This window comes from Bufo gargarizans, chromosome 7, assembly GCF_014858855.1.
Source record: "Bufo gargarizans isolate SCDJY-AF-19 chromosome 7, ASM1485885v1, whole genome shotgun sequence".
In the NCBI taxonomy this organism is placed as follows: Eukaryota; Metazoa; Chordata; class Amphibia; order Anura; family Bufonidae; genus Bufo; species Bufo gargarizans.
In genome coordinates, this window is record NC_058086.1 from 58,949,913 (window position 1) to 58,973,343 (window position 23,431).

At 45.3% G+C, this 23,431-nt stretch overlaps 1 protein-coding gene across 1 annotated transcript in view; it reads left to right on the forward strand.

Annotated features, from left to right (window-relative positions):
* Positions 1-23,431, forward strand: part of BRINP2 (BMP/retinoic acid inducible neural specific 2) — a 284,489-nt gene that overhangs the window by 35,214 nt on the left and 225,844 nt on the right. Inside the window, exon 2 of the mRNA XM_044301698.1 lies at positions 16,065-16,249. Within this exon, the coding sequence (XP_044157633.1) occupies positions 16,065-16,249 (185 nt within the window). The remainder of the gene's footprint in view (positions 1-16,064; positions 16,250-23,431) is intronic.

Consider the following 23,431-nt stretch of genomic DNA (forward strand, 5'->3'; position numbering starts at 1 on the left):
TCCAGCAGAAACATGCTGTTAACGACTACCTGTATGAACTCTGCAGTAGAACAGGTTCTGGGAAGCTTGGTTTCTTTTCACCACACCAGTGGCTGCTCATGAGCGACGCATGCAGACTTCTGCGGCCTTTTCTGTCAGGTGAATGCCTAATTTTTGGGGGCTTTTACTCCAGTGGCCTACAGTAAATTTTTTATCCAGTGACTCCCTAATGTACCTCCAGCCACATCATCACAAGTTCTTTTCTGTCAGGTGAATGCCTAATTTTTGGGGCCTGTACTGGCCTACAGTAAAATTGTTATCCGGTGACCTTCTAATATACGGTACCTCCAGCCACATAATCACTTGTTCTTTTCTGTCAGGTGAATGCCTAATTTTGGGGACCTGTACTCCACTGGCCTACAGTAAAATTGTTATCCAGTGACCGCCTAATATACCTCCAGCCACATCATCACTTGTTTTTTTCTGTTAGGTAAATGACTAATTTTTGGGGCCTGTACTGGCCTACAGTAAAATTGTTATCCGGTGACCGTCTAATATACCTCCAGCAACATAATCACTTGTTCTTTTCTGCGAGGTGAATGCCAAATTTTTTGGGCCTATACTCCACTGGCCTACAGTAAAATTGTTATTCAGTCACTGCCTAATGTACCTCCAGCCACATAATCACTTGTTCTTTTCTGTCAGGTGAATGCCTAATCTTTGGGGCCTGTACTCCCGTGGCCTAAAATATTTTTTTTCTAGGCTCTTGCCATTGATCCCCCTCTGGTATGTCACTGTGTTGTGGGACTATTTGTGCACTTCTATATACAGTATGTATTTGGTGGCTGCAAATATGACCTGAAGGTTTTTCAGTATCGCCTGCCATTAAATTGAATGGGGCCCGCCGCAAATGCGCGTTTTGCGAACATTTGATCGTCCTAGCCGATGTTCGTCCATCACTAGTGGCATGAAGGTCTCACGTATAAACATGTTTATTGCGTTTTGTGGGTATATGTTTGTATGTGCTTTTATTTCCACTGTTAGTCTTGTGTTGGCACTAAAGGTCTTGTCTTATTGTAGTTTTCCTAGAATTGCATCTATTATATCTTAACATTTCATTAATCTATTGAATTGAATAATTTCTTTCTATATAACTCATACAGAGAAAACATGAATTTATAGGAAATCCTTGATTAACATTTTGGTTAGATTCTACAATTTGCATAGTTTAGAGATGAACACATTTCTTGAAATTTTGGTCTGAGAATGAGAAAGATCCACACATAATTCTCCACTGGAAAAGAGATGTGCAATTCAGTTCTTCTTTCTAAAAGACAAGAAGACTGATTACCTCCAAAGAATATTACCCTGGTTAGATGAGTAGCTTGGGTGGGTGCTCTTTCTCATTAGGGAGACCACTTGGTATGCATGAGGAATATTATAGTCCAGCCATTGCTGCTCTGCATTTCTGGGACACATACATGCAAATTAGCATATCTTACATCTGCTGGCATAGTTTTCTTTTCTTTTTGGAGGTAAAGCTAATTTGCATACCTTTGTATTTCTGGGAAAGGTATTCAAATTAACTTTTTTTCTAAAAAGAAAAAAAACACTAAGCCTATCTGATGCCAGCAGATATAAGATATGCACATTTACATATATGTTTCTCAGAAACTCACAGCAATATTGGCTGAGCTGCAATACTCCTCATGCATACTATGTGGTATCCCTAATGAGAAAGAACACCCCCAAGGCCGCTCAGCTAACAAGATCAATTGTCTCTTGAGCAGGGCCGGTGCAAGGATTTTTGCCGCTCGCACTGACGCACTGACACACTGAGGCACTGAGGCACTGAGGCACTGAGGCACTGACGCACTGACGCACTCACACACTCAGACACTCACTGAATGACGTACACAGAAACTCACTGACACATACACTTACTGACAGACAGACATATATATACTCACTGACAGACAGACAAGCACTCAGACACTCACTGAATGACGTACACAGAAACTCACTGACAGACATACTCACTGACAGACAGACACACACTCACTCACTGACAGACACTCACTGACAGACAGACACCTACCCACTGAAACAAACACACACAGAAACTCACTGACAGACTCTCACTCACTGGCAGACATACACATACTCACTGACAAACACACAGACACTTACTGACCGACAGACATCCACACTCACTGACATACACACACAGACACTCAATGACAGACACACATACATTTACTGACAGAAAGACAGACATACATACACTCACTCACTGACATAAATACACATGACATCATATTCCGGCATCACAGAGGGAGCACGAGGGAGGAGTGGGGAGCTGCTAGAACAGCCTCCCTTGCCTCCCTCCTCCTCTCCTCCGGTAATTTACTGGCAGAGCAGGCACCTGCTATCAGGGAAAGCAGATGTCTGCTCTGCCATATTTAAGAAGTACCTCCACCTCCTGGCCCCCCTGTAACGGCACTGGAGGTGGCTCAAGAGCCGCTCGCCCAGGGCTGCAGCCCCAGCAGGCCAGTGCCCTAGGCGAACGTCTAGTTTGCCTATATGGTTGCACCGGCCCTGCTTTTGAGACATTCAGCTGCTTTTGTACTTTTGGAAAGAGAACTAGTTTGCATATCTCACTCAGTTAAGCCTACTACTGGAATATTTGGTGCTCTTATCTTTTTGGGAGGAGAATTGGCTTGCTCATCTCACTCAGATAAGTGTTACACGCAGATCTTTCTGTGTGATTCCCCTGAAACAAATCACAAGAAGTTCGGGATGACTTCGGAATTGATTAGTTCATGTCTAGTATAAGTCCTTGCACTTATAAAATATGGTGACTTTGTATTCAATGTGAATTAGAGTCAAAGATTGAGGGTAGTCATGGAGACCCATTAGGTGTTTGCTGATGGAGGACTGTCTTTTCTGCCCTGCATAACGGAAACCAGATGGATCCGTTATGCTTGCCCATGACGGATCAAAATGGAATGCCTCTAAAGGTTTTAGTTTTTAATTCCGTCTTATGAATTCCATTATTTTCCATTATAACTAGTGATGGACGAACATCGGCCGGGACGGTTCGCGAACGAGAACGCACGTTCGCAATCAAATGTTCGCGAGCCACGCATTCGCAGCAGGCCCCATTGACTTTAATGGCAGGCAAACCTGAAAAACCCTAAGGTCATATTTGCAGCCACCAAATACTTACTAGAAGTGCACAAATAGTCCCAAAACATGGATAGTGAAATACCAGATTGGGATCATTGGTAAAAATTCCCACAAAAAATATGTATTTTAATCAGGGGCCATTTTTTTGTGTCTTAAAGGGAAACTCTCAAAAATGTGCCCTGCTGGAGCCTAGAGAATTATTTTAGGCAACGGTCACTGGATAAAAATTTTACTGTAGGCCAGTACAAGTCCAAAAAAGTAGGTATTTACCTGACAGAAAATAACTTGTGATGATGTGGCTGGAGGTACATTAGGCAGTCCCTGGATAATTTTTTTTTACTGTAGGCCACTGGAGTACAGGGCCCAAAATTTTGGCATTCACCTGACAGAAAAGAACTTGTGGTGTTGTGGCTAGAGGTACATTAGACGGTCACTGGATAAAATTTTTACTGTAGGCCACTGAAATACAGGCCCCAAAAATTACGCATTCACCTGATAGAAAAGAACAAGTGATTATGTGGCTGGAGGTGCATTAGGCGGTCACTGGATAAAATTTTTACTGTAGGTTAGTACAGGCCCCAAAAATTAGGCATTCATCTGACAGAAAAGAACTTGTGATGATGTGGCTGGAGGTACATTAGTCGGTCAATGGATAAAAATTTTACTGTAGGTATGTACAAGCCCCAAAAATTAGGCATTCATCTGACAGAAAATAACTTGTGATGATGTGGCTGGAGGACAATTAGGCAGTCATTGTATAACATTTTTACTGTAGGCCAATGGAGTAGAGGCTCCAAAAATTAGGCCTTCACCTGACAAAAAAGGCCTTTATGGCACTGTATATTCATAAGACAAGAACCGTTCTTTGTTCTGGGTGGTGGAGGATATGTGCGGGCTGGCATGAGGAAATTCAATAACATGTGGTCGTCAAAGGTGTTGAATTCCTCCGAGATCCATGCCTCATTCATTTTTAGAAATGTGAGGTAGTCCACACTGTCATGAGCTAGGCGAGTGCGCTTATTAGTCATGATCCCCCTGCTGCGCTGAATGTCCCTTCAGACAGGACACTCAACGAGGGGCAAGCCAAGAGTTCCATGGCAAATTGTGCCAGCTCTGGCCACAGGTCAAGCCTGCACACCCAGTACCCCAGGGGTTCCTCGCTTCTCAGAGCGTCCACATCGGCCATTAACTCGATGTAGTCAGACATCTGTCGGTCTAGGTGTTCCCTGAGGATGGTTCCGGAGGGTGGCTGTCGATGGGTTGGCTGCAAGAATTATCTCATATTCGAAGTGACCAAAACAACTTCAAACCGCCCTCTTCTTGCAGGCACGGTAGGATTGTAATGCTGTTAACATGTTCGTCATTTTGGGTTTGTACCGGGGTCTAAGCACATTGCCACCCAGTACTGGTCCTTGCCCTTTATGCTTTTTATACATCTTCAAACACTGGAGAATGAAGGCCCCCATTTGCACTAAATTGGAAGCGGTGGATAGCCCTGGCCTCCTGCTCATTGCCCAGGAGAATTTCGTCCTCGGTCTCCTACCCCCAGCCACGGACAACACCAGAGATCCCCAAAAAGTTTAGTCCCCAAAAAGTCCCCTTCAAAGCCTGCTCTTCTTGCTTCTCTTCCTCCTCTTACCCCCAACCAACATCCTACTCTGACTCTTCTTCAGACTCTTGCTGACTTGTCTCAGATGAAGTAGTCCCCCCTGGGAATTCATTCAACATTGCGACTTCCTCATCTTCCAGCTCCTGCTCCTCAACAGCTTGATCAATGACGACTAACCAGTTTGGTGATCTCATCAAATGTCCGCAGAAGTCTGCATGCGTCGCGCATGAGCAGCCACTGGAGCAGTGAAAAGAAACCAAGGTCCCCAGAACCTGTCCTGCTGCAGAGTTCGTACAGGTAGTTGTTAACGGCGCGTTGCTGCTGGATAAGCCTATTAAGCATATACAAATGTAGCAGGGTTAGCACTCAAGCTCTTAACTCAATTTTTTTTACTCATCGCGTTAACTTGAGACAAAAGCCATTGAAAAGCAATTGAAGGTGTATGCTTAACGCATTTAGTTTTTAATAACACGTCTCATAAATCATGAGTGTTAACTCTACTACATTCGTACAAGGGGGAGTTCCAACGCGTCGGTCTGTCACAAACCAGACGTCTGACGGGCAAGTGGCGTCACCGCTGAACATCAGCAAGGCGAGCCATGGTCGTGTAAGATCTTCTAAAATGGGCAGAGATTTTCCTGGCCTGCCGCAAGAGGTCCCAGACCTCGGGGTAATTGGCAACAAATTTCTGCACGACTAAGTTCAGGACGTATGCCATGCACGGCACGTGTGCCATTTTGACCGGTTTCAGCGCACTCATCAGATTGGCACCATTGTCGTACACCACTTTACCAACTGTAAAATTGAGCGGGGTTAGCCACTGATCGGCCTGTGACCGCAGAGCTAAATGCAGTGTAGGACCGATGTGGCTCCAATGTTCCATTGTGGTGTGCCAATGGCCACAAATTTTCTAAAGGCCTCCGAGTCCACCAGTTTATATGGCAGTAATTGGTGGGCTAGCAGTTCAGACAAGCCAGCGGTCAGCCGTTGGGCAAATAAGTTATCCGGCGTCATCAACTTTTTACGCTCAAACATTTGGGCCACGGAATCCTGCCTTCTGCCAGATGAAGGTGATGATGGCACGGTGGAAGGTTGAGTGGATGACAAATGGGAGGAGAGAGGAGAAGGAGAAGAGGCAGGATACGGAAGGCTGGGAGTGTGGCTTTGAGGGTTCTGACGGCGTTGCTCCCACTGGACTTGGTGATGGGCGGCTAGGTGCCTTCTTAAGGCGGACGTCCCTATGTGAGTGTTGGGCTTACCGTGACTTATGCATTGACAGCACAGGCTGCAGATGGCAATACTATTGTCAGCAGCTGACACTTTAAAAAAAGCCCACACTGCGGAGCCATGTATCCGGCGTCCTGGGAGCGCCAGAAGTGACCGTGCATGGTGGATTGCTTGCTCCAGATACATTTGCAGTCTGCTTTTTGCCTCCTGTGCCCTGCGATCTCTGTCTGCTTCTCCTCCCTCGCTGCTGCTCAGTCTCTCCCTCTGAACTCCCCTCCTCTTCCTCTCTTGTGGGCACCCACGTGATGTACATCGACAGGTCATCATCGTCACCTTCACCACCACTGACATTTGAGATCTCGGAGTAGGAAGCAACAGCGGGACCTCCCTCCTTGGGCTGATCTGTGTACTGTTGTCAGACCGCTGGGTGGCGGTCGTTGCTACCTCCTTTTCCTCATCTGATGTCAAGAATGGCTGCGCATTGGTAAGGTCTGGGAATGGATGGGAAAATAATTCCTCTGACTCGAGTGGAGGGGCTATGGTGGTGGTGGTGTCTTTGGAGGTGCACACAGCAGAGAGTGAGGAGGGTGCAGATACAGAGGATGAGAAGGGTGCAGAAGTGGAAGGGTGAGTGAGCCACTCAACAAACTCTGGTGTGCCCTTTGAAGTAATCGCACGCGCCTTCTCCAACTTCCCACTTAGGCTCCAGCCTGGTGCACCTGCCCAACCCCTACCACCCCTGTGGAACGGCCTGCCTCTTTCTCTGCCTGTCATTTTCAAAATGACCCTGTGCCTAAGTCCCTAGAAAAGAACAGTATTTTTTGGAAGCAGGTATATCGCAGCCCTCAATCAGTATTTTGTGGAAGTAGGTCTATTAAACCCCTTAATCAGTATTTTGTGTAAGCAGGTTTATTAAACCCCTTAATCAGTATTTTGTGGAAGCGGGTATATCGCAGCCCTCGATTAATATTTGGTGGAAGCAGGTATATCAAACCTTTTTATCATTATTTTGTGGAAGCAGGTATATCGCACCACTCAAATAATATTTGGTGAAAGCAGGTATATCAAACCCATTATCAGTATTTTGTGGAAGCAGGTATATCACACCCAGGGCTGCCATCAGAAATTTTGGGGCCCCTTACACAGCTCAAGGCCTGGCCCCCCCCTCCTACCCCGCCGATTTAGAATCCGTCCTGACTCCACCTCCCCTCCACCCCCAAGGACCTACCCCCAATTTCATTATTTTTTTACAACTACAAAGACAGGAAAAAGTGATAATCAGCGATTTCAGTAAGGAATAAATTTTTGACCAAATAATATGAAGCCTGCTACCACGACAAGGTAGACTCTTTTAAGCAGGACCCTACACTAACACTAACTACACTACCTGTTCTAATCTGCCCTAACAATCTTCCCCTGGCACATTTAAGAAAAAAACACCTTTAAAGCACAAGGTGTACTGTTACAGTGTTATGGGGGATCTGTGGATGACTTACTGTTATGGGGGGAATCTGTGGATGACTTACTGTTATGGGGAGAATCTGTGGAGGACTTACTGTTATGGGGGGAATCTGTGGATGACACACTGCTATGGGGGGAATCTGTGGATGACACACTGCTATGGGGGAATCTGTGAATGACACACTGTTATGGGGGAATCTGTGGATGACACTGTTATGGGGGATCTGTGGATGACACACTGTTATGGGGGGAATCTGTGGATGACACACTGTTATGAGGAATCTGTGGATGACACACTGTTATGGGGGATCTGTGGATGACACACTGTTATGGGGGGAATCTGTGGATGACACACTGTTATGAGGAATCTGTGGATGACGAACACTGTTATGGGGATCTGTGGATAACACTGTTATGGGGGATCTGTGGATGACACACTGTTATGGGGGATCTGTGGATGACACACTGTTATGGGGGATCTGTGGATGACACACTGTTATGGGGGATCTGTGGATGACACACTGTTATGGGGGATCTGTGGATAACACACTGTTATGGGGGATCTGTGGATGACACACTGTTATGGGGATCTGTGTATGAGACACACTGTTATGAGGAATCTGTGGATGACAAACACTGTTATGGGGATCTGTGGATGGCACTGTTATGGGGGATCTGTGGAGGACACACTGTTATGGGGGATCTGTGGATGACACACTGTTATGGGGTACTGTGGATGACACACTGTTATGGGGGATCTGTGGATGACACTTTTATGGGGGATCTGTGGATGACACTTTTATGGGGGATCTGTGGATGACACTCAACCACTCTCAAACCCAACTGGTCAAACTTGTTAACCTCCTCAGGACCGCCGTACGCAGGATTGCGTCCTGCCGGCGGCCCTGCTCTTCTGGGTGGACGCATATACGCGTCCTCCCGCGAGAGCCGAGATTTCCTGTGAACGTGCGCACACAGGCGCACGCGCTCACAGGAACGGAAGGTAAGTGAGTGGATCTCCAGCATGCCAGCGGCGATCGCTCGCTGGCAGGCTGGAGATCCGAATTTTTTAACCCCTAACAGGTATATTAGACGCTGTTTTGATAACAGCGTCCAATATACCTCCTACCTGGTCCTCTGGTGGTCCCTTTTGTTAGGATCGACCACCAGAGGACACAGGTAGGTCAGTAAAGTCGCACCAAACACTACACTACACTCCCCCCCCGTCACTTATTAACCCTTTATGAACCCCTGATCACCCATGATCACCCCATATAAACTCCCTGATCACCCCCCTGTCATTGATCACCCCCCTGTCATTGATCACCCCCCTGTCAGGCTCCGTTCAGACGTCCGTATGATTTTTACGGATCCACGGATACATGGATCGGATCCGCAAAACACATGCGGACGTCTGAATGGAGCCTTACAGGGGGGTGATCAATGACAGGCGGATGATCACCCATATAGATTCCCTGATCACCCCCTGTCATTGATCACCCCCCTGTAAGGCTCCATTCAGACGTCCGTATGATTTTTACGGATCCATGGATACATGGATCGGATCCGCAAAACACATGCGGACGTCTGAATGGAGCCTTACAGGGGGGTGATCAATGACAGGCGGGTGATCACCCATATACACTCCCTGATCACCCCCTGTCATTGATCACCCCCCTGTCATTGATCACCCCCCTGTAGGGCTCCATTCAGACGTCCGCATGTGTTTTGGTATCCATGGATCCGTAAAAATCATGCGGACGTCTGAATGGAGCCTTACAGGGGGGTGATCAATGACAGAGGGGTGATCACCCATATACACTCCCTGATCACCCCCTGTCATTGATCACCCCCCTGTCATTGATCACCCCCCTGTAGGGCTCCATTCAGACGTCCGCATGTGTTTTGGTATCCATGGATCCGTAAAAATCATGCGGACGTCTGAATGGAGCCTTACAGGGGGGTGATCAATGACAGAGGGGTGATCACCCATATACACTCCCTGATCACCCCCTGTCATTGATCACCCCCCTGTAAGGCTCCATTCAGACATCCGCATGTGTTTTGCGGATCCGATACATGTATCCATGGATCCGTAAAAATCATGCGGACGTCTGAATGGAGCCTTACAGGGGGTGATCAATGACAGAGGGGTGATCACCCATATACGCTCCCTGATCACCCCCTGTCATTGATCACCCCCCTGTAAGGCTCCATTCAGATGTCCGCATGTGTTTTGGTATCCATGGATCCGTAAAAATCATGCGGACGTCTGAATGGAGCCTTACAGGGGGGTGATCAATGACAGAGGGGTGATCACCCATATACACTCCCTGATCACCCCCTGTCATTGATCACCCCCCTGTAAGGCTCCATTCAGACATCCGCATGTGTTTTGCGGATCCGATCCATGTATCCATGGATCCGTAAAAATCATGCGGACGTCTGAATGGAGCCTTACAGGGGGTGATCAATGACAGAGGGGTGATCACCCATATACACTCCCTGATCACCCCCTGTCATTGATCACCCCCCTGTAAGGCTCCATTCAGACATCCGCATGTGTTTTGCGGATCCGATCCATGTATCCATGGATCCGTAAAAATCATGCGGACGTCTGAATGGAGCCTTACAGGGGGTGATCAATGACAAAGGGGTGATCACCCATATACACTCCCTGATCACCCCCTGTCATTGATCACCCCCCTGTAAGGCTCCATTCAGACGTCCGCATGTGTTTTGCGGATCCGATCCATGGATCCGTAAAAATCATACGAACGTCTGAATGGAGCCTTACCAGGGGGGTGATCAATGACAGGGGGGTGATCAGGGAGTCTATATGGGTGATCACCCCCCTGTCATTGATCACCCCCCCCCCCCTGTAAGGCTCCATTCAGACATATGTTTTTTGGCCCAAGTTAGCGGAAATTTTTTGTTTGTTTTTGTTTTTGTTTTTTTCTTACAAAGTCTCATATTCCACTAACTTGTGTCAAAAAATAAAATCTCACATGAACTCACCATACCCCTCACGGAATCCAAATGCGTAAACATTTTTAGACATTTATATTCCAGACTTCTTCTCACGCTTTAGGGCCCCTAAAAAGCCAGGGCAGTATAAATACCCCACATGTGACCCCATTTCGGAAAGAAGACACCCCAAGGTATTCCGTGAGGGGCATATTGAGTCCATGAAAGATTGAAATTTTTGTCCTAAGTTAGCGGAAAGGGAGACTTTGTGAGAAAAAAACAAAAAAAAAACAATTTCCGCTAACTTATGCAAAAAAAAAAATAATTTCTATGAACTCGCCAGGCCCCTCATTGAATACCTTGGGGTGTCTTCTTTCCAAAGTGGGGTCACATGTGGGGTATTTATACTGCCCTGGCTTTTTAGGGGCCCGAAAGTGTGAGAAGAAGTCTGGGATCCAAATGTCTAAAAATGCCCTCCTAAAAGGAATTTGGGCACCTTTGCGCATCTAGGCTGCAAAAAAGTGTCACACATCTGGTATCGCCGTACTCAGAAGAAGTTGGGCAATGTGTTTTGGGGTGTCATTTTACATATACCCATGCTGGGTCAGAGAAATATCTTGGTCAAATGCCAACTTTGTATAAAAAAATGGGAAAAGTTATCTTTTGCCAAGATATTTCTCTCACCCAGCATGGTTATATGTGAAATGACACCCCAAAACACATTCCCCAACTTCTTCTGAGTACGGCGATACCAGATGTGTGACACTTTTTTGCAGCCAAGGTGGGCAAAGGGGCACATATTCCAAAGTGCACCTTTCGGATTTCGCAGGCCATTTTTTACACATTTTGATTGCAAAGTACTTCTCACACATTTGGGCCCCTAAATTGCCAGGGCAGTATAACTATGCCACAAGTGACCCCATTTTGGAAAGAAGACTCCCCAAGGTATTCCGTGAGGGGCACGGCGAGTTCCTAGAATTTTTTATTTTTTGTCACAAGTTAGCGGAAAATGATGATTTTTCTTTTTTTTTCTTTTTTCCTTACAAAGTCTCATATTCCACTAACTTGCGACAAAAAATAAAAAATTCTAGGAACTCGCCATGCCCCTTACGGAATACCTTGGGGTGTCTTCTTTCCAAAATGGGGTCACTTGTGGCGTAGTTATACTGCCCTGGCAATTTAGGGGCCCAAATGTGTGAGAAGAACTTTGCAATCAAAATCTGTAAAAAATGGCCTGCAAAATCTGAAAGGTGCACTTTGGAATATGTGCCCCTTTGCCCACCTTTTCTGCAAAAAAGTGTGACACATCTGGTATCGCCGTACTCAGGAGAAGTTGGGGAATGTGTTTTGGGGTGTCATTTTACATATACCCATGCTGGGTGAGAAAAATATCTTGGTCAAATGCCAACTTTGTATAAAAAAATTGGAAAAGTTGTCTTTTGCCAAGATATTTCTCTCACCCAACATGCGTATATGTAAAATGACACCCCAAAACACATTCCCCAACTTCTCCTGAGTACGGCGATACCAGATGTGTCACACTTTTTTGCAGCCTAGGTGGGCAAAGGGGCACATATTCCAAAGTGCACCTTTCGGATTTCACCGGTCATTTTTTACACATTTTGATTGCAAAGTTCTTCTCACACATTTGGGCCCCTAAATTGCCAGGGCAGTATAACTACGCCACAAGTGACCCCATTTTGGAAAGAAGACACCCCAAGGTATTCCGTGAGGGGCATGGCGAGTTCCTAGAATTTTTTATTTTTTGTCGCAAGTTAGTGGAAAATGAGACTTTGTAAGAAAAAAATAAAAATAAAAAATCATCATCATTTTCCGCTAACTTGTGACAAAAAATAAAAAGTTCTATGAACTCACTATGCCCATCAGCGAATACCTTAGGGTGTCTACTTTCCGAAATGGGGTCATTTGTGGGGTTTTTCTACTGTCTGGGCATTGTAGAACCTCAGGAATCATGACAGGTGCTCAGAAAGTCAGAGCTGCTTCAAAAAGCGGAAATTCACATTTTTGTACCATAGTTTGTAAACGCTATAACTTTTACCCAAACCATTTTTTTTTTGCCCAAACATTTTTTTTTATCAAAGACATGTATAACTATAATTTTAGTGAAAAATTTATATATGGATGTCGTTTTTTTTGCAAAATTTTACAGCTGAAAGTGAAAAATGTCATTTTTTTGCAAAAAAATCGTTACATTTCGATTAATAACAAAAAAAGTTAAAATGTCAGCAGCAATAAAATACCACCCAATGAAAGCTCTATTAGTGAGAAGAAAAGGAGGTAAAATTCATTTGGGTGGTAAGTTGCATGACCGAGCGATAAACGGTGAAAGGAGTGTAGTGCCGAAGTGTAAAAAGTGCTCTGGTCATGAAGGGGGTTTCAGCTAGCGGGGCTGAAGTGGTTAAATGGATCCCAAACACAATATGCACAATAACACCCCCCACCCCTCCAACACTTAATTAACCCCTTCATGGCCTAAACATTTTTTTCAAAGCTGAACACAAAGCTAAATAGGGCTGGGTGGGCTGGCAAGGGAGGGGTTAATAACAATAAGTGATGGAGGATCCTGGCCCTGTGGGATAATCCAGAAAACAGCTTTGCATTTTACCCCCGAGCAAAGACCACACAACATAGAGCTGCCGAGCCAAGTAGACAACATAAGGATCAATATGAAAATAAATAATTTGGAGCCTTTGAAAAAGCTCAGCTCAGTATGCGGCACAGGCCACTTTCACACTGCCGTTTCTAGGTCCGCCTGTGAGATCTGTTTCAGGGATCTCACAAGCGGCCCCAAACAGATCAGTTTTGCCCCAATGCATTCAGAATGGATAAGGATCCGCTCAGAATGCATCCGTTCTGCCTCCATTCCGCTCTGGAGGCGGACACCAAAACTCTGCTTGCAGTCGGATCTTTAGATTCTTTTAACCTGATGCTCATTCGATTCTTAGACTCCCTATATTTGTGTCAGTGACTCAGACTCAGAGCTGCTAGTGCTTGCCTTGCCTCAGCTCTGATTGGTTGGTGGGCGGGGAGGGGAGGGGCTGGCAGAAGCAGCTTCCACTCTAGGATCAGATTACACTCCTCCCGAGCCCCTCCCCTCCCTGCTGCCAGCGGCTCTGCTATTGTGTGCTGGGTCAGACTGAGCGGCTTCACTCGGATCGGCTCAGTCAGAGGAATTGACTCCTCCGGTTCAGTGAACTGAATCGATTCAAATGAACGATTCGTTCATGAACCGGACATCACTAGCAAGGAATAATCAATTGCCCCCCTCTAGCGATGCAATAAAGTTTAACTCAAGTCACTGACAAATGGGAGGGGGGGGAATTTTATTTTATTTATTTTTTAAATTGGAACTGGCCGGGCCCCCCCCTAGGGTCTGGGCCCCTTACTGGGGTATTGGCTGTACCCCCCTGATGGCGGCCCTGATCACACCCCTCAATTAGTTTTTTTGAGGGCAACAGGTATATCACACCCGTTTCAAATAGTTGTTCGAATAACGCTTGTCCCTCTATATAGCTGCGGTATTGCAGCAGAACCGCACACAACTGATGCACAATACAAATGCACTTTATACTTTCTATGTTAGAAAGTATATTTTAGGTATATTACACCCCTCAGTCAGTTTTTTTTTGGGCAACAGGTACGTTGGAGACCTATAACACAAATGTGAAAAAAACCTTAGGACAAGGATCAGCAACCTCCGGCACTCCAGGTGTGGTGAAACTACGACTCCCAGCATGCACACTTGCTTGGCTGTTCTAAGAACTCCCACAGAAGTGAATGGAGCATGTTGGGAGTTGTAGTTTCACAACAGCCGGAGTGCAGGAGGTTGCTGACCCCTGCCTTAGAAGTTTTGATCTGTGAGGATTCAGGTGCTAAGACCTTCACAAATTGCTAAACCGCACTCGCCTGATCACTGTGCCTCATAGTTTATGTATCAGCTGTTCAGAGAGATTTCAATGGGGTCTGTACGGGCGTGAAAAAGACCAAAAATAGGACATGGTTCTGAGAACCTGTCGTGTGCACGTAGCCTAAGGGTATGTTTAAACTGCTTTATATGCTTTATATGAAACTGTGTATCAATCTGCTCAGCTCCTTCTGCTCTATAACCTGCTGCCTGTAGCTTACAATGCATTTTCATGGTGACAGGTAGAGATAAGCGAATTTCTTAAAAATTTGATTCGGCTGCTTAGTCGAATAAAAAAAACTAAATTGTTTTGTGACAAATTACTTCGTCACAAAGCGCTTTTGTTTGTAAGTAGCGGGTGCAATGACAGGGATCTGCGATAGAGCCGCCCCCATCATTGTACCCCTCAGATGCCGCGTTCATACATGATCGAGGCATCTGAGTTTAAAAACAGTGTAAATTTAGCAATAAAAAAACAATTACATTAAACTTACTGCCTCCGTTTGCGCACGACAGGCCGGCCACCGCCATCTTGTTTGAAGATGTCGGTTGAAATCCTGTGCGGCACTTAAGTCATCACCGGATTTTGGCCGAGATCTTCAAGCAAGATGGAGGCTGGAGGCCCGTCGCGAGCAAATGGAGGAGGTAAGTTAGAATTTTTTAGTTTTTTTATACTATTTCAGGATAAATTAATTCGCTGACACAAAGCATGAGGAAATTCGGCTTCTAGGCGAATCAAATTTATCCTGAAATTCTGATCGAATTCCACTTCGTGGGATTCGCTCATCTCTAGTCACAGGTTCCCTTTAAGCCGAAAAATAAATATGTGAAGAAAATGTGTTTGCACTTTGATGGACAGTGATGGTCTATGTGGGTGGCAGGCAAAGGTTGTTATAGAGATCAATTATCCCCATAGTGGCTCTCCGACTGCATTTTGTAGGTGGCAAAAAACAGTTTAGAAAGCACAGCAGGTAACTACCCCTCTATCCAGAGCCGCTCTGTTCTATTCCATTAATCTCATACTAACCTGAAGCAGAAATGTACAATAAATATAATAAAGGTAGCATTATTTTAGACAAGTGAACTTTTATGGAAAGTTTGGTGAAACTTTTCATGTCCTATTATCACTCTAGTTTCATCAATTTATAAGCGTTCATTGAAATTCCATAATAGTAGGAAAGACAAACCAGTAGTTTTACTTTGGCCCATGCAGCAATTAGAATCCAGTCATAATACTTGATGCAACACTTAAGAACTTAACGTACGCTTGACACTTCATACTTTGGATTTACCGCGGTCACGTAAGTACTTCTCTAAGAACTTTCCAGTGGTGCCAACCTGTGGATGAGTGCTTCTTCTGGTGGAGCCATTTAATTGGACACGAAGTCTGCGTCAATGCTGCTTTATGATATGCGTGCATGCGATTGTAGTCTCCTAATAGATTAATATGGAATATGCACATTTGATGGAAAATTGGTTTAAAAACGCATTAAAGTGGTCTACAAATTCTGTAATAATCATCCATTAGAGGCACGGCTTCATCAGCGTCTACTGCTGGGAAATGGTTTGGCACTTCAATCTGTTAAATAAAGCAAATACGAAGAACAATACGCTTTACGTCGAGCGAGCGAAATCTAATTTCTTTTTATTTCAAACATTTTACTCTTGAATATGTTGTGAAAAAATAAAATGTCTTTATCTTCTCAGAGAGTTTGGTCGCTGGAAAGTGAAGAACATGGCGCTGGAGAGTAAGGAATTTCCAAACCTAACACTAGCTCCAGAGTTTGTCCGGAACATCCGTCAGTTGGGAAGGAGACCCACCTCCTCGCAAATCACAGAGAACTTGATAAAGAAGTATGGCACGCATATTCTACTTTCTGCTGTGCTGGGAGGTGAGTTTACCAACATCGTAACCTAAACCTTGGGTCTCACATACAGCGCTTAGGAAAATAAGTGTTCATGAGAACAGTGTGGAGACAAGCTCGCTTGGCAAGGCAATGTCATAATATATTATGTTACGGAAAAAGTACTAGATGCTTGGAACAAACTGCCAGCAGATGTGATTGGACAATCAGCAGTAATTATATTTTTAATGGGCATCTGTCAGCAGTTTTGTACCTACGGTATAAAACTTGCTGACCTGTTACATGTGCTCTTGGCAGCTGGAGGCATCTGTGTTAGTCCCATGTTCATATTTGCCCTTATTGCTGAGAAATATGATATGTTGATATATGCAAATGAGCTTCTAGGAGCAACGGGGGCATTGCCATTACTCCAGACTCTGCAACTGCTGTGCCCTCTGCACTTTTTGAGAAATCAGAGCCAGGCGTGATAACGTTTTCACTGCCTGGCCCTGTCCATCAAACTGGAGAGGATGAGGCAGTTTCAGAGAGAGCAGAGCCTCTAGGTGTAACGGCAACGCCCCCGTTGCTCCTAGAGGCTCATTTGCAAGTATAAAAACATCATTTTTTTCAGCAATGCGGGCACATAGGAACATGGGACCAACACAGATGCCTTCAGATTCCAAGTGCTCATGTAACAGGTCAGCCAGTTTCATAGGAACAAATCTGCTGACAGATTTCCAATGTATTTTCACACAATTTCACGTAACATATACTATAACAGATAACTGTCTTGTTTTAGAGTTATCAGCTGTTTCTTCCTCCCACTTTTCTAAGCTAAATTTCTCTCTGAGCTTTGTGAGAAATCCATCCTGTGAGACCAAGGTATGCTGTCTGCTCACTAAAGGATTAGGTTGCATACATAGACGTCTATAGAGCAGAACAGGAGGAGGGGAAGAGAGCAAGTGCAGAGAGAAGCAGTGACCAGACAACACAGACATTGGTCAGCAGTTAATAGTGAGTGTTATATCTCATCCTAAGTGCTTTATTCACATCTATGCTGTTCAGAACTTCTCTGTAATGTCCCATATAGTGCTTTTGAATGATTCTGAGTGACAGAGTCAGGAAGCAGAATCCCCTGTTTCTGTGTGTACTCTATGGGTAGAAATGAATAAACTAAGAATTAGAGATCCAGCATGCAAAGGCCAAAAATGCTAAAAAAAAAAAAAAAAATAAGGCACACACATTGATATAGTGCTATCACTCATGTATACACATATCTATCATAGTTACCCAGATAGAAACATAGAAAAGAAATACTATAAGGGCAGACTAGATGGACCATTCTATATGTCCTTGTTAACCCTACTAGCAATTTACATTTCGGAGGGTACATGCACAGATAAATTAGACATAACATAGTAACAAACTAATTAAAAACTTAAGCAAGAGGCCTAAGGTCCCTGCTCTCGAGAGCTTATACAAAAGGTAAAAGTGCTTATTTGTGTAGGGATCATCCAACCATCTTTTATAGAAAGTATACAGAAAGCAGCTATGAGAACGTCACTGTCATGGCTTCCCCCGGTCGCCAGTGCGTCAGCACAGTCCGTTTGCCGGGGGAAGCAGGATCGTAAGAAGGCCCTTGCTGATGTCGGAGCTCCACACCAATTAGGAGGTTCCTGAATATCATGGCGCAGGGTGCGGCAGCTCCACCCGGTGTGCTGGCACGCCAGCATGAGCTGCCTTTCTTTCAGTATAAAGGCCGGTTTCTGCAGAGTACAGATGCCAGTGAATTTCTGTTCTCTGGCTCCACCTACTGTTCCTTGCAATTATTGAAGATTCCTCTGGCTTTTGGCTTTATGGGTTGGATGTTGTGACATTTTCTGCTTCTGGCGTTTGGTATCGTATTGATCTCCTGGTTCTGACTCTTTTTTTTTATATTTTATGTTTTCTTGCTTGCCACTGGCGTAGTGTACTTGTACTGTATTTACTGACTGGCTTTTGATCCTTTTTCAGTACGACTGCTCTCTCCAGTGTTCATTTGTTTGTTAGTTCCTGATTGTGTGCCGCCTTCACATATTGCAGTATAGGGACTGTCACCCAGTGGGGGGTCTCGCTGCCTAGGATGATCATACAAGTAGGTAGGGATAGTGGATCCAGGAAGTTTAGGGCTGCACTATCAATGTTTGCGTGTGACGGTAGTTGTTATCCTGACGCACCCAGCCAGTTTCTGTGTATGACAAGCCCATGTGATGCAAAATGATTGGAAGATTTGGCCGCGCTGCTGTAGTGGTAAGAAGAAGGAAATCCAAGGTGCAGATAGCTTGAAGACATTTCAGGTAATTGGACATAACGAAAGGGAGCTGGCTGCTCCTGAAATAAATTGTCTTCAATTATGATATCTGCACTTTATTCCACCTTGGATTTCCTTCTGCTGACTACACAGCAGTGTGGCCATATCTTCCAGTCATCACTTGGGCTAATTGTACACCAGACTCGTATATGGTCTTCAGGGTGAAAGACACAGAACTTGGGATTTATCTGTTTTTCTAGAATTAGTGTCAGTACACAATCTACAAAGTCGAGTTCCCATCTACTCATCTCACGCCTTATAGTGTACAGAACCTACTACCCTATGGTGCTCTGTGTATACAATTTTTGTGCGCTGTGTATGTATATGCAGAGACATAAAGTGCATTCGGGTGCATGGAGTGTGGGGGGACAATATAGAAGGAAGGTGGACTAACAAAATCAGATTAGGAGTTCTATGCTTTAAAGCAAGCATACAACTGATTATTTAACATAGTAACATAATAACATAGTAACATAGTACATAAGGCCAAAAAAAGACATCTGTCCTCCCAGTTCGACCTGTTATCCTGTGATCCAGAGGAAGGAAAAAAATAAATAAAACTGAGGTAGAAGCCAATTTTCCTCACTTAAGGGGAAAGAAATTCCTTCCCGACTCCAATCAGGCAATCAGATAACTCCCTAGATCAACGACCCCTCTCTAGTAGCTATAGCCTGTAATATTATTACAGCTCCAGAAATACATCCAGGCCCCTCTTAAACCCTTTTAGTGAACTCACCATCATCACCTCCTCAGGCAGAGAGCTCCATAGTCTCACTGCTCTTACCGTAAAGAATCCTCTTCTATGTTTGTGTACAAACCTTCTTTCCTCCAGACGCAGAGGATGTCCCCTTGTCACAGTCACAGTCCTGGGGATAAATAGATGATGGGAGAGATCTCTGTACTGACCCCTGATATATTTATACATAGTTATTATCTCCCCTCAGTCATCTTTTTTATAAAGTGAATAACCCTAATTTTGATAATCTTTCAGGGTATTGTAATTCCCTCATTCTAGTTATTACTTTAGTTGCTCTCCTCTGAACCCTCTCCAGCTCTGCTATGTCTGCCTTGTTTGCAGGAGCCCAGAACTGTACACAGTCCCCCATGTGTGGTCAGACTAGTTATTTGTAAAGTGGCAGGACTATGTTCTCATCATGCCCCCCATCTATCTGCCCCTTTTGATGCAAACCATTATCTTATTGGCCTTGGCAGGTAGTGAATTCCAAAGAACGGGTGCAATTCTAGAAAAGTTTTGGCGAATGTTTGTCTTAGATCCTTAGCAGAATGGAGAGCAGAGATGAGGGAGGAGATTTAGGGAGTAGGTGGAGGGATTAAAGTGCTTTGTGGTTGAGAGTAAGAAATATAAATTGTATACTATACTGTATGGACAACCAGTGCAATGACTGGCGCAGGGTGGAGGTTTTGGTGCAGTGGTTGGACAGACAGCTGAACCTGGCATTCAGGATGGATTGAAGAAGGGGGAGTTTAGTGTGGGGAAGATTCTGGAGATGTTTTTGATGTACAAGTGGCATGGAAACACTGATTCAGTGGAAACACCCAAAGTAATTTCATACTTTCTGTCAAATCTGTGCACTGTACTGTACATTTGTATGATGTGTAGCAATTTAAAATATAGCTATCCAAAATCTGCTCTTCTTAAGCCAGGTTTATATGGCAGACTCTAGTTATCAGTTGTAAAGTGCCGGGAACCCCCCGAGACGTCAGGCAAGGCAGGACACGGCAAAACAGACTACGGAACACAGAAACTTAAATGCAAGGTAACAGAAGCACATAACAATGGCAAACGTGCCGCAGAGTACTGTTACAGATCAGCAAGTGAAACCCACTGTGCTACTGACGGTATGTACCCTGAAGGGGCGTGACTAAGCAGCTACCTGGACTTCACTAGAGCCTCTGATGGTGGAGATAGACTTTGCCGATAGGATAGCTGCCAGGTGCCACTCCAGAGCTGCACCCGTACAGTAGCAACTGGTCAGGAGGACCAGGAGATATCTATGAAGGTATCTACAGTAGTACAGGCATGAAGCGAAATACAGGCATACCAGAAACCAGGAATAGACAGGACAGAGCCAGAAGCTGTGGGAGCTAAGCGGCCCCAGGCAGAGCTGCAATCGGATGGCGATTCCCTCTCCGGGGAAGCTAGGAACCCACTTCCGCAGGCGGACAAACAGACATGAACAGAAGCAGAGTAAACTGCCACAAAAAAGAACAGAAACAGGCATAACAGAAACAGACGCACATTAGCTCTGCTAGGCTATGGACAGAACATGGCATACAAACAGAACGAAAACAACAATGCAGAGCAAAGTGGAACCACACCAAAGTATGGCAGACAGAACCCCAAGGAGCAGCAGCAAGGGGCAAAACAAAGTCATACCAAGGAACAGACTCACAGAACAGAACCAGGAAGACTGAGCCAGAAACCCACGGATCACAGGGAGAAATACCCACCCAACGAGTGCACCTGTGAGGAACACACCCACAGAGTGACTCAGGGGGATTAACCCTTACAGGTCAGGGAACCAGAACACAGCACAAGGCTGCAGTACCGGGCATTGCCCATGGCAACCAGGACCACTGAAAAGAACAGGGTGTTGTCCTTGGCAACCAGGATACACGAAATAGAACAGGGCGTTGCCCTTGGCAACCAGGATACACGGATACAAACACGGTCAAAGGGGTACACACATACACGGGCAGGTTCACACCAGATACTGCAACCAGCATGCAGCCCCTAACAACCAGCCTGCACAGGATTTCAGCCTGCAGCCAGTATGCCAGGGCGCATGCAGCCAGCCTGCACAGCATCACATGGCACGGTGAACCTCACCGTGACATCAGTCATAGTCTGTAGAGGAACCCAGCAGGCCTGGTGTCCCATTTTCCATTTTAAGCCCTGGACATCTTTGGAATATGTGCCCAGATCGAGAGATGCTTCTTGTACTTATCATTTACAGTGCTGAAGAAAAGAGGGTTTGGATTACTCCCTTTCAACTACTCAACAAACCCCTAAAATGACGCTTTCTAAACCACAGCATTTGAGTAGCTGAAATCAATATTTTTTTCTGATATTTTATTGTCATGCTGCTTTGGCCACCCCCGCCACCACCTATTTTTGATTTTGGTTGGTGCCACCTTTAAAATTCAAAACAATGATGTAGTATTTTTTTTAAACTTCCTTTGTAAGACTTGTTCGGATACACTCTAGTGGTGTTATATGGGGATACAAGTATAATGCTTGGGCCCACCACTGAGAAACGCAAATGCGAAAGTTATTTAACAAAATAGCCCTACACCTTTTAATAGTTTGTACTGCATTTTTTTCCTCCCTAGCAGCACATTACCTGCCCTCCCCTCTGCATACATTTATATATGTCTGTGCTCTTTTGGTCCATCATGATCAATGTTTGTTACACATTAGAGGTATATGAAGTGATTTAATATTAATGTGGTGATTAATAGTTAAGTTTTAATTCCTAGCTTTCTGTGACTCCTTTGATATATAGCAGGAATTTTCTACATGAGTATCTAATCAGTATTGAACATTCTAGTTTGTTTTTTTGATACAAGTATAATGCTTGCTCCCACCACTGAGAAACGCGAATGCGAAAGTTATGCTAAAGTTATTTAACAAAATAGTCCTACACCGTTGGCTATGAGCTGTGAGCTGCGATTGGCCAGCACTGCAGCAAGTGACACGCCTCCTACAAAAAAATCAGTCCAATACAACAGACGGAGCTGAGACACCGGAGCATATACAGGGCGAACGGAGCGGCGCCCAGGCATACTAGTAAGTGCAGGGGGACCCCTGGGTGCCGCTCTGCCCACAGGTATAGTTAGTTTGTAGTTTCTATATTAGTGAAAGGTCCTCTTTAAGTAGCGTTGCATTTACTTGCAGCAATTTCCCCGGCTGTACGCGGATGAACAATCCCTACAGCGATCTCCCATCCCCATGCAGATTCAAGATTTCTGGGCAACAGATGGCTGCTTACACAGGATGATTTGCTGCCCAGAGATGATGATTTTGGTCTCCACCGAAATGGCTCTGGAACAGCGTGGGTAGGATGTCTGGATGCATCTTGGACTCCTAGGTCGCTGCTGGGAACAATGTTGCCTGAGGGCAGGCCAGAACCTCCAAGGTGTAGAGCGTCAGTTCGTGCCACGTGTCCAGCTCTACGCCTTGGAGGTGCTGGTCTGCCCTTGGGCAACATCGTTCCCAGCAGCGACCTGGGAGTCCAAGATGCATCCAGAAATCCTCTCCATGCTGTTCCAGAGCCATTTCGGTGGTGCTTCCATCAATTTCTGACCTTTTCCTATGAACCAAGCACCCTCCCCTCTTCAGAGCAGGGGGTGCCTGGTTTTAAGTTTGAGTTCTCCCATTGACTTCCATTATATTCGATGTGTTCGGCCAGAGCACTCGAGCACTGGACACATAGTTGTAAGGCACTGAGGGATCATTGAGGATGGTGACATGGTCTGTTATGTACTCCTTCACCATCTTCCCAAATTTTTCCCTCCTTGTGACACTAGGCCGTGCATCAGGGTGAGGGTGCTGGCGGGGTGTCATGAAACTGTCCCAGGCTTTGGAGAGTGTTTCCCTGCCTCTGTTGGAACTGCTGTGTGTTCCCCTTGTCTCCCCTCCTCGGTTGGCCAAGGAACTACGGACTCTTTCAAGAAGGATCTTCTGGTATGGCACCGTTTTGCTCCCCCTCTCCACCAGAGGAATGAGAGATGAGAAGTTCTCTTTGTAGCGGGGGTTGAGAAGGGTGAACAACCAGTAATCCGTGTTGTCTAAAATGCGCATAACGCGCGGCTCGCGGGAAAGGCAGCCTACATGAAGTTAGCCATGTGTGCCAGAG